The following is a 15,163-nucleotide window of genomic DNA, read 5'->3' as shown; positions in this document are numbered from 1 at the left end:
CCTGTCCTTAATTGCTCAATATTTTTTACACTTCTTTCAAATAGTTATTTACGATTTGAAAACACATAAAGATAACCTGGACACCTAATTTTCCTTAGCAAAATTTCTGTATGCACATGACCCAGGAGATTGGGCAAAACCAAGAACATTTATTATCACTTGTTTATCACTTCTGATTTTCAAATTATTCAATAATTTGATCTTGGAGGAAAATAATGCTTAACCAATAACTGAAATGCAAAGTGCACAAGTGTCCCTGAGTTCATGCATGCTTGCATCAGCACATGAATATATCGTGCAGACATAGTAACCACAATCTGTTTCCAAACAATTCTTGACCAAAAAAAATCCTAACTTCACAGGGTAACAGTTTGCAATGAATAATTCAACCATCTGTCAGGTCCAGCTGGGCCCCATCCCTTCTCTTCACATGGAGTAACTCCTTTCTAGGTGTGATCAAAGAACACCAGCATTAATTTGACAGGTTGTGAGGCACACTGCACATGCTGCCCACCTGAACAACCACTGACAAGGGGGAGCACACAGGTAGAGAGGCAGAGTGAGAGCCCTTCCCTTGGGAAAGGATAGCTCTGAAGAACAACTCTAAAAGTGGCAGAGTACATCATCTTAGGATGTGTGCGTGGGAAGCAATGACAGCATGACCAGAATCCATTCAGCATGCTCTATGTATGGAATCAACTAAAGCTGTAAATTGAAATTAGCCATTCTACACTGTATTTCTGATCATTGACACACTTTTCAAAATGGCTGTGTCCTGTCAACAGACCACCTTATTTTCTTGATTTTGGCAAATCCTATTCCCTCCCCTCCTCTGCAGAAACTTCTATACAACCCAGTATTATCAATGAAGCCTCTTCCTACATGAGACATGGCCAACAGTACAGCTCCACTAAACCACTGCAATGCCACCAGAAAACGAGGGAAACGCAGTCCTGAAAAACTGTTCTGGTTCCTTAAACACAGCACATGAAATTTTATTCTAATAAGGTCTCTCTCAAAAGAAAATATTTAATGCAGAGCACAATGGTAAAATTAATTGCCCAGGAAAAAACAAACAAACTGCACAAATGGGTCTTTGTCTATCTCACAGCTGACAAAGGCTGAGCAGGAGGGAACAGACAGTTAATTGTTTTCCAGATCATTGTGGCAGGTTTCTGAGCACTTGCACCTCCATTTCCCCGGACCCTCAGCCCTGTGCATGCCCCATCAAGCACACAGGCAGAGGCTATACTTTCCATGGTAAAATAAAAAGGTATATTCAGTTCGCAACTTCCTGTAAGGGGGAAAAATTCTAACACATTAGGGCTGTTTTTATCAGAAATTATTTTTGAAGCAGGTTTTTCAAAGAATGTGGCACATGTAGTTTTTCAGAGGTGGTGAGGAAGTGTTTGCCCAGCATTCAAGCTCCCTGTACTGTGGGGTCCAGTGAGTGAGGCAGATCTGCAGTCACACTATGAGATTTAAGGTCAAACTTTTTTCCATTTTACTGTAAAAGGAACTAAGAAGTATGGCCTGTTCATACAAGAGACAAGCCAATATAAACAGATTTTATTTTATGCATTTAAAAATGCTATTAGGCCTTTTCATTTGGAAAGCGCTTTGAAGTGAAGAGACATGCAGCAAGCACTTGTGGACCCAGTTCCTTGAAGCCATATTTATCAACAATATAAAAGGCTGAACTGTAGCATATCTTGAATTAAAATTAATAAATAAGCTAAAATATTTTATATTGCTTTCCACCAACATCTCCTTGTGTTCTCATTTGCACCAAAAATATTAAAAAGAAATATACACTGGATTATATGAAGTCATTACATAGCAAGGAGAAGCCCCTTATCAACATTGAAAATGCAAACCCCTTCCCACACTGTGATTTCAAATATTAAGATTGATAGAGACAGTTCATTTATTCAAACACAGAAAAGGCTAAATAGTTTTCAATATTCTGCTCTTGGCATTGTCTCAAAAGGCAAGCATCCAAAATGTAGCAAACCCACTTATTAAATCCAGCTTTCTTTTTCAGAAGCGAATAGTTTTAAAAAAGTAAGAGGCAGTCACAGCCAAAGTAGGTAAAAATAAAAGTATCATGCTCTCCTTAACAAAATTATATCTCAAATCAATCCTTGCGTAGGCAAGGCACAACTCCCTCCTCTCTCTCTCTGGTTTTGAACTGTTTGCATGCTCTCTTGACATTCAAGTTACATTTCCCCCCATTGGAGACAAATGTGAGAACAACCATTATTTAAAACAGTTATACAAGTGTTTCTGTCTAGATCCAAAAGAGGCCTTTCACCTATTTAAATTGAAAAACTGTTTCCAAAGTACAAGGAGGCCTTGAAAAGTCCCAAGTGTACTCTTCAGTATATAATTACAAAGATAAGAGATGACACGTTCATTTTGGTAAAACTCCATTAAGCAGGCCTCCAAAGACAGAAAAATCTCTTATTTATGTGGTATTTGCTCTTTCACAAAGACATGAGACCATGTAGCAAATCTACCCCAAAAGATTCCATCTAAAATAAGGGAATCAACTGGATTTGCAAATCCTTGTTCTGGTATTGTTACATCTGGCATTTTATTACCATTACTTAATCACTTCCAAGTACTAGAAACTATTCTGGAAGTAACCCAGGGGTTATTTAAGAGTACTTTTAGTATTTCTGTTTTAATCAACATCAGTGTCTTCTCCCACCCCGCAAGTGGATTTTCCGTTGAAAAGTGTGTTATAAAGGCAAAATATGAGATGGTAAGGAGATGGGCATTTGGCACAATGAATAACTGGTCAAAGCTGCGACCACTCGTTGCAACACATCAGGGTCTCTGGAAGCAATTTGATACTCCCAGCATTATTCATCATTTTATTCCTTACGAATGCAAGCTGCAGAAAAAACTGCTGTCCCCTGAACATGAGTGGTGATCCAGCCTGGCTGCCACAGTGCACTGTTCCAGTCAGGCTCGGCTGAACTGTGCATCTTGCTATCGGTTGCTGCAGACTGCCAAAAAGGTTGGGAAGCAGCGGGGCACCCCACGGCCCAAGAGGCACAGTGTGACAGCAACTTCTGCTGCTGGAAGTCACGCACAGCTGTTGCTCAGTCACCCGCAGCAGTGACATATGTCATACAACGAGCAGCAGCACTCATCTGGAACGATTCCAGCTCGTGTCTCTACATTTGTGTAAGCATTCCTGTACCATACTGACCTCTCCTTGCCTGTGCAGGAAAACGGACATTTTAACATTCCCTTCCAACAAGGGCAACACTGACTTCATCTGACAGGGACAGGGGCAGTACTTAACAGTGCTGCTGCAAAGGGTAGGGAAAGGGAGGGCTCAGCTTTGCCTGGGAACTCCCATGCTGCAGCTCCCTGTCTACTGGCCTTGTTCTCTGCTGCGAGGAGGCCAGAGAAGGGCAGCACACAAATCTTGCTGCTTCCCAAGGACAAGGACTACCAGTGCCAGTACAGGCTGAATTGCCGCTAGTTTTGTAAACAAAGTCCTCTTCAAACACCAACCTGTGCTAGCCACAACCGTGTTTAAAAAAGGAAACAATAACAAAAAGCCCAGTGTGGCATTGTGGTGATTGAAGGCCATCTTGCAGAGCCCGAGTCATTTGAAGAGCCTTGTTTGTTTCACTGGAACATTTGGGTGTGTGAAAGCCAGCGGGCACAGCCTGCCCTGTCCACAACAGTGGGGAAAGGCAGAGGCAGCAGTGCTTACCAGGTCATACGCTGCCAGGACCTTTTTCTGCACATCGGGCACGGTCCCCAGAGGTTCCAGGTAAGGAAAGGTGTCCTTCATGCAGAGGGCCACCGAGGGCGCGTTGTCGCTGCTGACGAGGCGCGAGGACAGGGTCAGGATGCACTGCTTGAGGCTGGCGATGGGCGGCAGCCCGCACAGCTCCTTCACCGACACCATGGCGTTCTGGGCAAGGGACACAAACACTTCAGCATGGGCAGCCACTCACCACTCAGTCCCCCCCCACCTGCCATCACCTTGACAGCCCTTTCTTCTTCTCTCCTCTGATGGGAGGCAGTGCTATCCTGCTGTTCAGCATCCCCTGCCCCTCCACAGACCATGGGATTCCATCTCACACAGGGATTCCCTGCCAGTCCCACTCTCTGTCCCAAAGCCTACCACCAGCTCCAGCTTTCTCCCAGGCTCAGGCATCCCAACAGCCAGCTCATCAGCTACTTTGCCTTGCAAATCCAGCCCTAACAGGGACAAGTTCTGGTCCCCAGCATATTAAACCATCAGCCTAAAATGCTATTTCTCTTCCCAACTGCTTAGACTCCAATTGCTTTTGATGCTGTAATCACTTTGTTCTCCCACCATTATCATCCTCCAGCAAGAACAAGTTTGACTGATCTTGTATTTCCCATGGGAAAGGCAAGCAGGAAAAACTCACTTTGTTTTCAGCCTTACATTATCACATCATAAAGAAACACACTCTTTCCCCTTCATAGGTCACATGTAAGAAAATCAATACCAGATATACAGGTCAAACGAAAATGACACGCCAGGATTTATTTATTTATCAGGTCAGAGGATACACAGCTGACATGCACCCATCATTTACCTTCTTGAGTTGTACAAGAAGTGACCAAGATGCACAATAGCCAAGTAAGATATCATAACAACCCATACCTTGCAAATGTTCCTCCCACAACTTGCTGAAAAAAACCCCAATAATCAAACAATGCCTGGCTATGTTTTTCTCATTAATTAAATATGACAGCATGCAGTTAAATCCAAAACTGTGTCTTGACACAGCATTCTCCAGAACATGATCTTTTACTGAACTTTTGCTTGGAAGGTACATTAATACTGTTTCTGAGTCAAATTTAGAGAATTTTCATTTATATAGTTCACATATAGTGCCTGACCTAGACAGAAGGTGGAGTCAGCAGTTCAAACTAGTTACTTTCAAGGCCTGAAGGAAAGGAAAGGCTGAGAAGAGTTTCCCATTCTTAAAAATATGCTGAGACAATTCCTTTGGGAGTGATTTAAAGCTTATGTCATTTTGTAAACTTTTCCAGCTGTCAACATTTCATTTGCTTTAGACTCCATCCAGAAGAATGGGGTCAGTGAAGTGCTACATGTTTTTCTCCTGTTCTCAAGAGAAAAAAAATGAACTGTTTCTGTATCTTTACCAAGGAGATAGCTACAGCTGATTCCAGCTATTTATTATGGAAAACTCATTGTTTAATGCAACTCAGTTTTGTTTCTAGGCAGTGCCTGAAGCTCAGAGTTGAGTTGTCCTTTAATCAACCCTCAGTCGCTCCCATCACAGCAGAGAGCACTGGGGACATTGTTGTTTGGCTTTGCTGCCACTTCACATCCTGCCAACCACAAGGTCCAACCCAAGCACATTAGACAGTGCTGTGCACCTGGGCCCTGATGCTGCTGGCCACAGCGGGCTCTGCTGCATGCAGCAGCATGGACAGAGTGCCAGGGGACCCTCTGAGCCAGGACACGGCACTGGTGTCTGTGCCAGCCCTCAACCAGCCAAGACAAAACAGCTATTCAGCAGGGAGGAAACTGCAATCCAAGTGGCAATCACTGCCTATGTTGAACATCTGCAGCCCTGGGGCAAACAGTGGCAACACACACTCAGGAAAACATGCTGCTCTTTGCACAGTGGGTTTCTTTGGTGTACACAAGACCTTAATGACATATTCACTGACTGCTTCTTATATTCCACCAAAGAAAATTAAGAGTATAACTCTCACTCAATTAGCAAAACAAAAGCTTGTTGATGTTTTTTAAAACCAATGAGGAAATGTAGTATTTGGGACCAGAGGCAAAGGACACAAATGTACCCTCAATTCTGCTTTCTCAGGAAAACAAAATTAACCAGTAAAACATGTTTGGAGAGGGCATGCTGATTTTTAAAGCATTTCTGCCTAATCTTACATTTGCTTGTTAGTTAGCACCCGTAGCTATCAGCCTGCCAATGTCCATTTAAAGGCTGACAAGAGCTGTGGGTCTGAAGTTTCACCAGCTTCCACCAGTTTCAGCAAGCCTGCCCTAGCAGCAGCTCACACCAAGACTTTCACATTCAGGACACACCAACACATACAATGGAAGTCTCATACCTGCATATTTTCTCTCATGTCAGTAGCCTCCCGCAATGGGTGCACTGCCAGCTTAAAGATGTCATCAATAATCTTGAGACCAGTGTTCCTCAGCATGGTGTACTCCCTTGCTTTCTTCCCTATCCTCACTGAGAGGCTACGCTTCTGTGCCTTCCCGCCTCCACTTCGGTTGGTTATTGCAATGTGAACAAAGAGGGTAACGTGCTCCATGATGTCACCAACAAAAGAGCGCAGTGGGATGTGCCTGTATCCGGGCTGTAAGCACTCCAGTGGGATGGTGTACTGTCCTATGAACTCATCCCCAATGTAGTCATCATCCAAAACAACAAAGCGGATCATGGCCAGCTCCGGTAGATTGATCTGGAACTCAAAGCTTTCATCAAAAATAGGGTTGTCACTGTTCTGCTGCACAGTTTTAGTTCTTTGTTCGGTGCAGTCTGCAGGAATTCCATGTATTTCTATGCAGACATAGGGGTCTATGACATCCCCTTTTGCACACGCACCCTTGGGCTTTGGAAAATTCTGCCCACTGATAATTTTGACATGTAGGACCTGCGGGGAGACCCCAGGAACAATACCCTTGGTATTTGCGCTGAAGTAAGACACTTCGTCACGCATCACTGAAGGTCTGAGAACATACCCGCATCCCCCGTTCTGTAGAAACCAACCAGTGTGTAGGTCCATCATGGGCCCTGGGGTCTGATAGTTCATTGCCACTATCTGGCAACCACAGTTCCAAAAATCTTGAGGATTTAAGTTACTGGAGTCTATCCTCATAGCACTCGGGTATACCCTGGACAGAAACTTTTTGTTGTAGTTAACAAAATCTTCAGGGTATTCATTTGCAATCCGACTGGCTTCTGCCTCACTGAAGGAGCACATTTCCCAATAATTTTGAGATTTCATGGATGTCTCAAAGTCTTTGTACTGGATAGATTTGCATAGGGACACCAAGTCAGACAACTCCTTGCAGAGCCAGATCAGCTTTGGTTCCCTCGAGAAATCCTCTGACAGTCTTCGGGATATTTCAGCCTCTTCATCTTCATCTGTGACCTCTCCTTCTAATACATCCTGGTCACAGGGCAGTTTCTTCCCCTTCACAATGATCTTCATTTTCAGTTTCTCAGGTGATGGGAGGTAGGCTTCTGAGGATAAAGGTGCCTCTGTGTACAGTTTGTTTCCAAAGATTCTTTTCATGTGTTGCACCATCACCTTCTGCTGCTGTACAGAGCAGTGGTTCCCCAAGCAGAGAATAAGAGGGTATTCTGAGGCAAAGAAGGCCAATTTGTTTATTACTTCGATGACATTTCGAAAGGCAAGCGGCGACGTCATGTTGTTGCGGTTACAAATAATGGGTTCATTATCTGGGCCGTCACAGACGTCCAGCTCAATACTCCGGCAGCTCATCTTCAGAGCTCTGACATAACCATTGATATCAGCCGGCCCTCTGAGCTGGTCTTCTATTAGATATGTGTTGTGGGATGCATTGATGTAGTAATGTGACAAAGGCTGTGTCATGTCTTGGACTATTTTTTTGTGCTCTGGGTCAAAAATATCACATTCTGAGGACAATAAGTATTGAGTAAACCCATCAATTGCAAGAAAACCTTTCAACCGCCCTTCTTCAGAAAGCTCATACCTGCGTATAATATCTAGACACATTTCTTCTGTTATGTGGGTCACTCCTTGCTCAGCCTCTAAAAACAGCATGAGGTCATTGGCATCCAGGTACTCTTTGTTTTTGGATATCTGCACAAGTAAGAAATACACTTCAGGTCTTGTGCAAAGTTCACTGAACGCTTCACAAAACTCTTCTTTTGTTACTCGTGTTGTCAGTTTCTCTTTGCTCTTCTGAATTTCCTTAAATTTTAATCTAATCTTTGATTCCTTTAAGGTGGGGTTAAGCTTCTTTATTAGCTCCACAGCTGTATCTTCTAACATTATGCCATTGCCATCAACATCTGCTGCTTCAAATACAGCTTTTAACCAGGCAAACCGTGGGGTATTATGGCTGCTTTCCATCAAGTCCAGGGGTTGTTTGCTACGAGAAACTAAGTACCTTAGTCCTGATACCCAAATATTGGCCACATCAGCTGAATTGGCAACCAAGTCAAGGGACTCATAGTTCTCACCATGAATTACTGACAGAGCACAGTCCTCAGAAATCTGATCTGCAAGTCCGTTATTCCTGAATGTCTCTGTGTTCTTCCCTAGTCTGATTTCTTTTATAGCAGAAATATCAAGCTTGGCTTTGTCCAGATCCTTCTTGGAAGGCTCCCAGCGAAGAGCCTGCAGGTCAGGATCCAGAGTAAAAAAACGGTTATAAATCCGGGAATTTGGACGCACTTTCTTCAGTTCACACCCAGCCTGCATAAAGCTGATACAGTCGCTGGCACTGCTTATTTTCTTCTCTGATGGCATGCTGCTGAAGGACACTGTTTTCTTTCTTCCACATTTTTGGTTTGAAGGATCCTGTGGAATAATTACATTTTAAAAAATTAGCATGTTTTCTTTGCCCATTCTGCAAGTGCATAAATAATACAAAAGGTACATTTATGTAAAGGTAATTAATGTTCTTCTGAACCTCAAAACACAACATCTTATTCCTTCCTGCGATTCAGTTCCCTACTGAGCTATAAAATATACTGAGCTATAAAGCAACTTGATTGACTGTGGCATTAGAGATAGCAAGTTTTCATGAGTGACATTTGCAGCTATTAAACTGTCTTCCAGATCTCAGCAACTTGCTACAGGAGGCAGTATCCAGTTGTATATGTTATGACCAGTTTCAAAGCAGATATATCACACTCTCTTGTCTCCCCACTTGTTTGGAAAAGTAGCTGTGGTCATTTCTGAGTACAACATTCTGGTCATTTCTGTGTACAACAACTACAAAGCACTGCAGCAAAATGGACAGCCAGACAAGAAATCCAAAGCCTTGGTCTTTAGAATATATATTCCAACACCTCTTGAGAAAATACTCAGCCAGACATGTGACTGTCTTTTCAGTATCAACTACTTCTTGTAAACCCAGCTGCCTACAAAGCTGTAATGTCAGTGCAGCAACTAAAGTTGAACCTTTCCCTTCATATTATAAATTCAAAACATCTCACAATAATTATGAAGTATAAATCATTCTTTTCTCGCATGATTACCATCTACCCCATTAGTATATAAACTATCCAACAGCTACCAAAAATATTTTTAAAACATTACTTAAGACTGAAATTAATTGTTAAAGACTTGTTAAAATTGCTTTCCCTCCTACTTCCCTAGCCACTAGCAATACTTCCTTAGTTCTCTGCCTTCTGTTGTTGAAGGGACCTCAGCTGCCCGAATTTTGAATGGAAAAGGAACCCCAAAGCAAGGAAATGTTGATGCTGGGACTAAGCACTCAGCCCTCCACCCTGCTGCCTCAGGCCCAGACATCAGACATGCACCAGGCACCAGCTTCCCAACAGCCCCTGGGGATCTGCTTTGAGATGCCAAAACCCCTGACTCCCAAACCCTCTGCAGCCTGGACCTTCCCTACCCCAGCAGCTGGTTCCTCTCAGCTGCAGCTGATCTGCTGTGTCATTCAACCTGCTCAGGCAATACTCCTCTGCAGATCCTATGAATAAGTCCTGCTCTAGCAGGGCCCTCCATCCACCCATCCTTGTCCTTTGATGCTCTGCACCGTCTCAGCAGGTCCTTGTGTGCTCCCCAAGCCACAGAGCACCAGTTTTGGTGCTCACAAGGATCTCTCCGCTCTTCATTTGCATGTCTGTATAGACACTTCCAGCAGATTAGTCAGTATGAATGTTTCTACAAAATTGCTGTTGTCATTCACTCACTTCATTCAATAACATCCAAAACATTTCCAAACCTCCAGGCCCTTAACTACTGAATTTAAAAGCATGGGATCTATTGGGAACAAAATTAAGACCTCTAAACTTCTTATGACAAAGATTTCTCATTATACAAGTACAGAGACTTCTACTGACAAGAATAATTACTCTTGCCATTTATTTAGTACTTATTATGAGAATGGGTCTGAAAGAAACAGGAAGAAAGGCAACGAAGTGAGTGCCTCAGGTCAGTTCCTTTTCAAATTACAGTTTTATGCTAAAATATTCTGTTCCTGCATTAACATACTGTGTGTTAATACACGGCTTTGGTTATGAACATCTCCAGGCAGTAGATGCTAATGAATACAAACGAATGTAGCAGATTACTCCATGGGTTTTAGAAGAGCCTCTTCTTTTTTATTTCCTTATGTTTACAGGAGCAGTATTTAGATTTAAGATTGATCATTAATTAGGATTATTTTTCTCATATAGTAAGAGGTATTAACGGCCTCAGAATCTGCAGTGATTAATTCCTTGACAGAGGTTCCTCAGGGCCAGACCTGGAAATCTCATCAGAGCGGCCTATCTGATTTATCTACGGGTCTGTCATTTTGTCTTAGCTAGGGAGGCACAAATGTTATGTAAATACCTTATTTTCTGCAAAAAATAAAAGACATTTATTTTTAGTTCCAAGATACCCATGTCTTTTGATCAAAGCAAGTCAGGGAATTAATCAGCCATTTTTCAGGTATTCAGCTGGGAAAAAAAACCCCTAATTGACCTCATGGACAAACAACAAAAATTTCCTTTTAACACTTAGTCTTAACCCCTCAGAGATTTTGGTGGGGATTAGGTTATCCTCTGTATCATCTTTACCTGCTTTTATTTTTGGCGGATACTTCTGGTTTTGTACTTAGTGGTATGTAAGGAGCATCAGAATTGTACAACAGCACTTTGTATCAGAGTAGGACTACGCTGCATCTTTCAATCAACTGAACAGAATTCAAGCCTAATCCACAGACTAATTGCTTACAATTTACAAGATTTAATTATTATTGACACTGATGGGATTATTTTAACTCGTACTAACAATGTCCTCCATCTAATGTACAATACACACAAATCCCACAAAACTGCAATTGCTAACTGAGCTTACTGCTGCATTGGCTATTCCCCTCTTGGTCTCTCCAGACTAAGAGCATACTCACTCTTTCAAAGTGAGAGCTGTTACTTTAGATATAATGTGAAAGTTTTCATTCATAATTATCACAAAGTTAATTATTTCAGTCTAGCAAAAAGTCAAAAGGTGTTTCTGTAAGTTCCAATGCTGTTTTCTCAGACTGACAGTCCAGGCACTCACCTTTGCATTACCACACACATAATGCTTGAGCAAGGCACTCTGGATCCTGACACCATGGTTTAGCCAGGCCACACACCTCCAGATCCCCAGAGACCACTCTGGGGAGCAGAGGAGTGTCCTCCCACCACTGAGCCCCACTCACATCAATGCCTGGAGGGGACTATTTCTGTACCCTGTGCCTCCTCACTGATCTTACGCTTGTTCAACTGTGACTCCAGACATTGTGTTTTAATTTTAGTGTAGCTATTGCTTTCTCTACCATAATCCAATTTCAACATATTGATCTTCCAAAACAAGACATCCAGCTAAGAATATTGTGCAGCAGTGTCTCCAGTGGCTAAACTGCTGCTCCATTTTACTGAATGCTAAGAACAGGAACAAGTACAGTCACCCAGCAAAATAAAAGCTGCCAACATCTTACATACATAGATAGGAAACCTTCTCTCTTGTGCCATCTGCCAATAACATTCCCACTGCAAAACACAAAAAAAACCTCTCCTCAGTGTTCACCCATGCAACAGCACTTGTTCCTCTTCATTAACCTAAGCAATAAGCAAGCACAATTAGATGCAGCCCTGAATCTTGGAACTGGGAAGTCTATCTTTCTCCAAGATGCTAAGGTCATCAAAATTGATCTTGTCTAGGTAACAGGACAATAACTGGCCTAGAACTGCCCTTTACCCTCAGTCACTTGTAATGATGAAACTGAATTTATTGTGGCAGTAAAAGATGAAAAAGAAAGGATGATATTTTCTAAATAAGATAAATCTACATCAATGTGAAAATAAAGACCTAACTCATAGATTTTTCACTCTAAGATCTTTCCTACCAGCGACAACCATGCTCCTTACAAAGCACTCTTCCTGGAAACAAACACAATCAGTTTGCATGCAATGTGCAAGTACAGAAAGGCAATCCCCACTTACACGGGAAACCTTGTGTTTCCAAGGCAAGACACTTTTCAAAGTGACTCAAAACTAGGGTCTCCTTCAGTTCTTTTTACATAAAACACCTCAAGACATCAAACACAAGACCACATCAATATGCACTTCAATTTCAGCATATGCACTGCTGCTCTGAAATCATTAAGGTCCAAGGAGATGTCTCTGTGCTGGCCTGACTGCATCCTAACATTTTCTCAATGATTCTAAAGGAAGGATTCAGAACACCACTCTAAGCACTCTCCCAAAATAGGAGAAGCTCTCCTGTTGAACACATCATCCTCGTCAGAGGGACTGGATACATAAACAGTAGGATCACTAAGTCATCAGCAGTTGTGGGAAAACTCCACCCCATTCACCCTGACCTCTGACTGCTCAAACTTCTGCTGTTTAAATCAAAGAGCTAACAGAAAAAAATAAGTGGGATTAAAAAAAAAATGAGTAAACATGCTCTTCACCTCATCCCACCCTCTTTGTCAAAACTGTAGGACACAAATTGCCCATCTAAAGTTAGGAACAAGGGCAATAATAAGAACTAGATAGCAAACCTGCACACAAAGGTCAAGCTTTATTTGTCTGAAATGAAGTTATCTGAAGGCTCTCTAAAGTGCTGACAGTCCTCCAGGATTCCGCTAAAGAGGATAAGAAAGGCAAAAACCATCACATAACCAAAGACACCAAAAACCCTTAAAGACCTGCAGCGTCCTGAAAAGCGGGAGAAATTCAGTAACAATCCTGAGAGATAAACTCCTTAAAAGTGTGATTAAGAGCTATTTCCCAAAAAAACAATTCACATTTTCACCACTTTGATTCTAATCTTTGACATTTCTCCTGAACCTAGCACTAAGCAATCAGTAATAGACAGCTTAGTCTGTTCTCACAAGTAGACTGTAATAAATAGTCCTAAAAGCTACCTGAGCTGGAAACTCCAGATGACCCAGTTAAATGGCCAACTGATTACCTGATTTTCTGTTTTCTAAGAGAAACTAATTAACTCTACAGGATAATCTTGGGAGGGATACTTTTAGACATTTCAGTTACACAAAGACAGAATCCCAGTCCCTGAAAATCTTAAGGCTTTACTGTACTTGTGGCTTTACTTTTGGTGGAAAATGTACCTTTAGACAGAAAGTAAAGAAGTCAGTGAGTCACTAATGGCACTCAAAGCACTGTGTAGCAGGTTGACAAATGACAGTAATTTTTCTAGAATGAAGTGAGCCAGAGCAGGCAAGATTTATATAAACCATCCAAAAAAACCACAAAGTCAAAGCCTGGGCCAGGGCTGCAACTGGATATCATACACATCTAGGGCTCAATCCATTTGACCGGATGTAGATCAAAGCTTGAGCCCACACTACCAGCACATGACTAGAACAGGTAGCAATGATCACTGGAAGCCAGTATTTATCCTTAGCACACAAAACTTTCTTCTGTAAATCTCAGCCATGCTCTGACCATCCTTGGACTGACCATTCTGCAGATTTTATCAACTCTCCTCACAGCCCCTGTTATAACACCAAATTAAGGAGCCAAACTCCCTCTAATCTTTCTTGGCAAGGCCTGTAGGATCTAAGTATCAGGTACATACCCACTGTGACAACTCACGTGTCAACAAAGAAAAGGTTGCCTACTCAAAATTCATCCAGGCTGACAACTCATGGCATGAAGCAGCTACTTGTGCACAGGGGCTGAACAGCCAAACCACCTTATCCCTGGTGCAGGCAGCTACTGGGATGCTGCCAGTCACACTTGGGCTAACACACAGCTCAGAGGATGGCAAGAGCAGATGTTACTGCTGTGAGATCAACCGCAGTAGCCTCTCCCTACTAATTCAGGGATTTGTGCACACGGGGAACAAAGACCAGATCCAAAATTTAATACACGTGCTGTTAAAAGCTGAGCTACACACATAATGGAGCAAAGAGAAAACTTAAGGCCGACCAAAAATACAACATGGACACATACATGAGAAACAGCTTCAGAACACAGTGGCCAACAATTCTCCAAATACCTAAACAGTCCTACTGGCATGTCTGCAAAGCCAATGAGGTGTCACTAACCAACAGCTTAACTCAAGCACAAGCTCCACACAGAAACATCAGCACTATCATAATTCATAGAGAGCAAGGACTAAGGGAGCTCAGACACAGGAATAAAACTGTCCTGGGGAGCAGTGAGTAATATCTGTACTTACAGCAGGCTCCCCAGGACTACCAGGACATTGGGTATGGGCACTGGGCTCTCACCAAGACCCATAATAATAAATATGGTCAGCTTCTGGTGAAAAAAGTCACCCTGCAAAATGGGTACACTGCAAGGGCAGGAAAACTGAGTGAAGACAATAGTCCCCATGGAGAAGCTCAAGAGGAGGCAAGACTATAATGGCTTGTCTGATTTCCTCTTTTGCTCCATTACTAAAAAACACTTTCAAGTACTGTTGTGTAAGATTGGAAGGAGATACAAAAGAATGTCTGGAGCAGATCTTCAGGGAAAACACCTGAACTAAAATGATTTGCTGTTTAAGAAATGCTTTGTTGTGTACTTGCTTTTTTCCTTTTCTTTTTAAAATGACTAGCACTACCAAATTTATTCAATTTTACCTTGAAGATGATTTACCTTTGCTGTTTAAATGACAAATTAGAGCAAAATAACAAACCAGCAGCACATAAAGACTCCATCTGGAAATGTTTTTTTGAAATGAAAAGCACACAATGCAAGAAAGGTTTGTTTTCTGGTGTGATATCATGCTGAAGTTACTACTTTTCCCTTCTTTTTTATAAGTAGGGCCATGAAGCCAAGGTTGAAAAACTTCCAAGAGCACAAGAAGATGAGAGTCTGTAATGAGGCTGTCACTTCCCAAAGCTTTGTGCCATTGTTGTTGAAGCTTCATCCAGCTGGTTTCCATCAGTACAAGTAGCTCT

The 15,163-nt window shown here is 42.2% G+C and overlaps 1 protein-coding gene across 1 annotated transcript in view; it reads right to left on the bottom strand.

Annotated features, from left to right (window-relative positions):
* The window catches only part of PLCL1 (phospholipase C like 1 (inactive)), a 179,586-nt gene that overhangs the window by 32,158 nt on the left and 132,265 nt on the right, over positions 1-15,163 (bottom strand). Inside the window, exons 2-3 of the mRNA XM_039699150.1 lie at positions 6,115-8,586; positions 3,737-3,940 (exon numbers count right to left, since the gene is read on the bottom strand). Of these exons, the coding sequence (XP_039555084.1) occupies positions 3,737-3,940; positions 6,115-8,586 (2,676 nt within the window). The remainder of the gene's footprint in view (positions 1-3,736; positions 3,941-6,114; positions 8,587-15,163) is intronic.

This window comes from Passer montanus, unplaced genomic scaffold (genome assembly GCF_014805655.1).
Source record: "Passer montanus isolate IOZ18808 unplaced genomic scaffold, ASM1480565v1 scaffold1, whole genome shotgun sequence".
Classification (NCBI taxonomy): Eukaryota; Metazoa; Chordata; class Aves; order Passeriformes; family Passeridae; genus Passer; species Passer montanus.
Note: the sequence above shows the minus strand (reverse complement) of the source record. Positions and strands in the feature narration are given on the sequence as shown.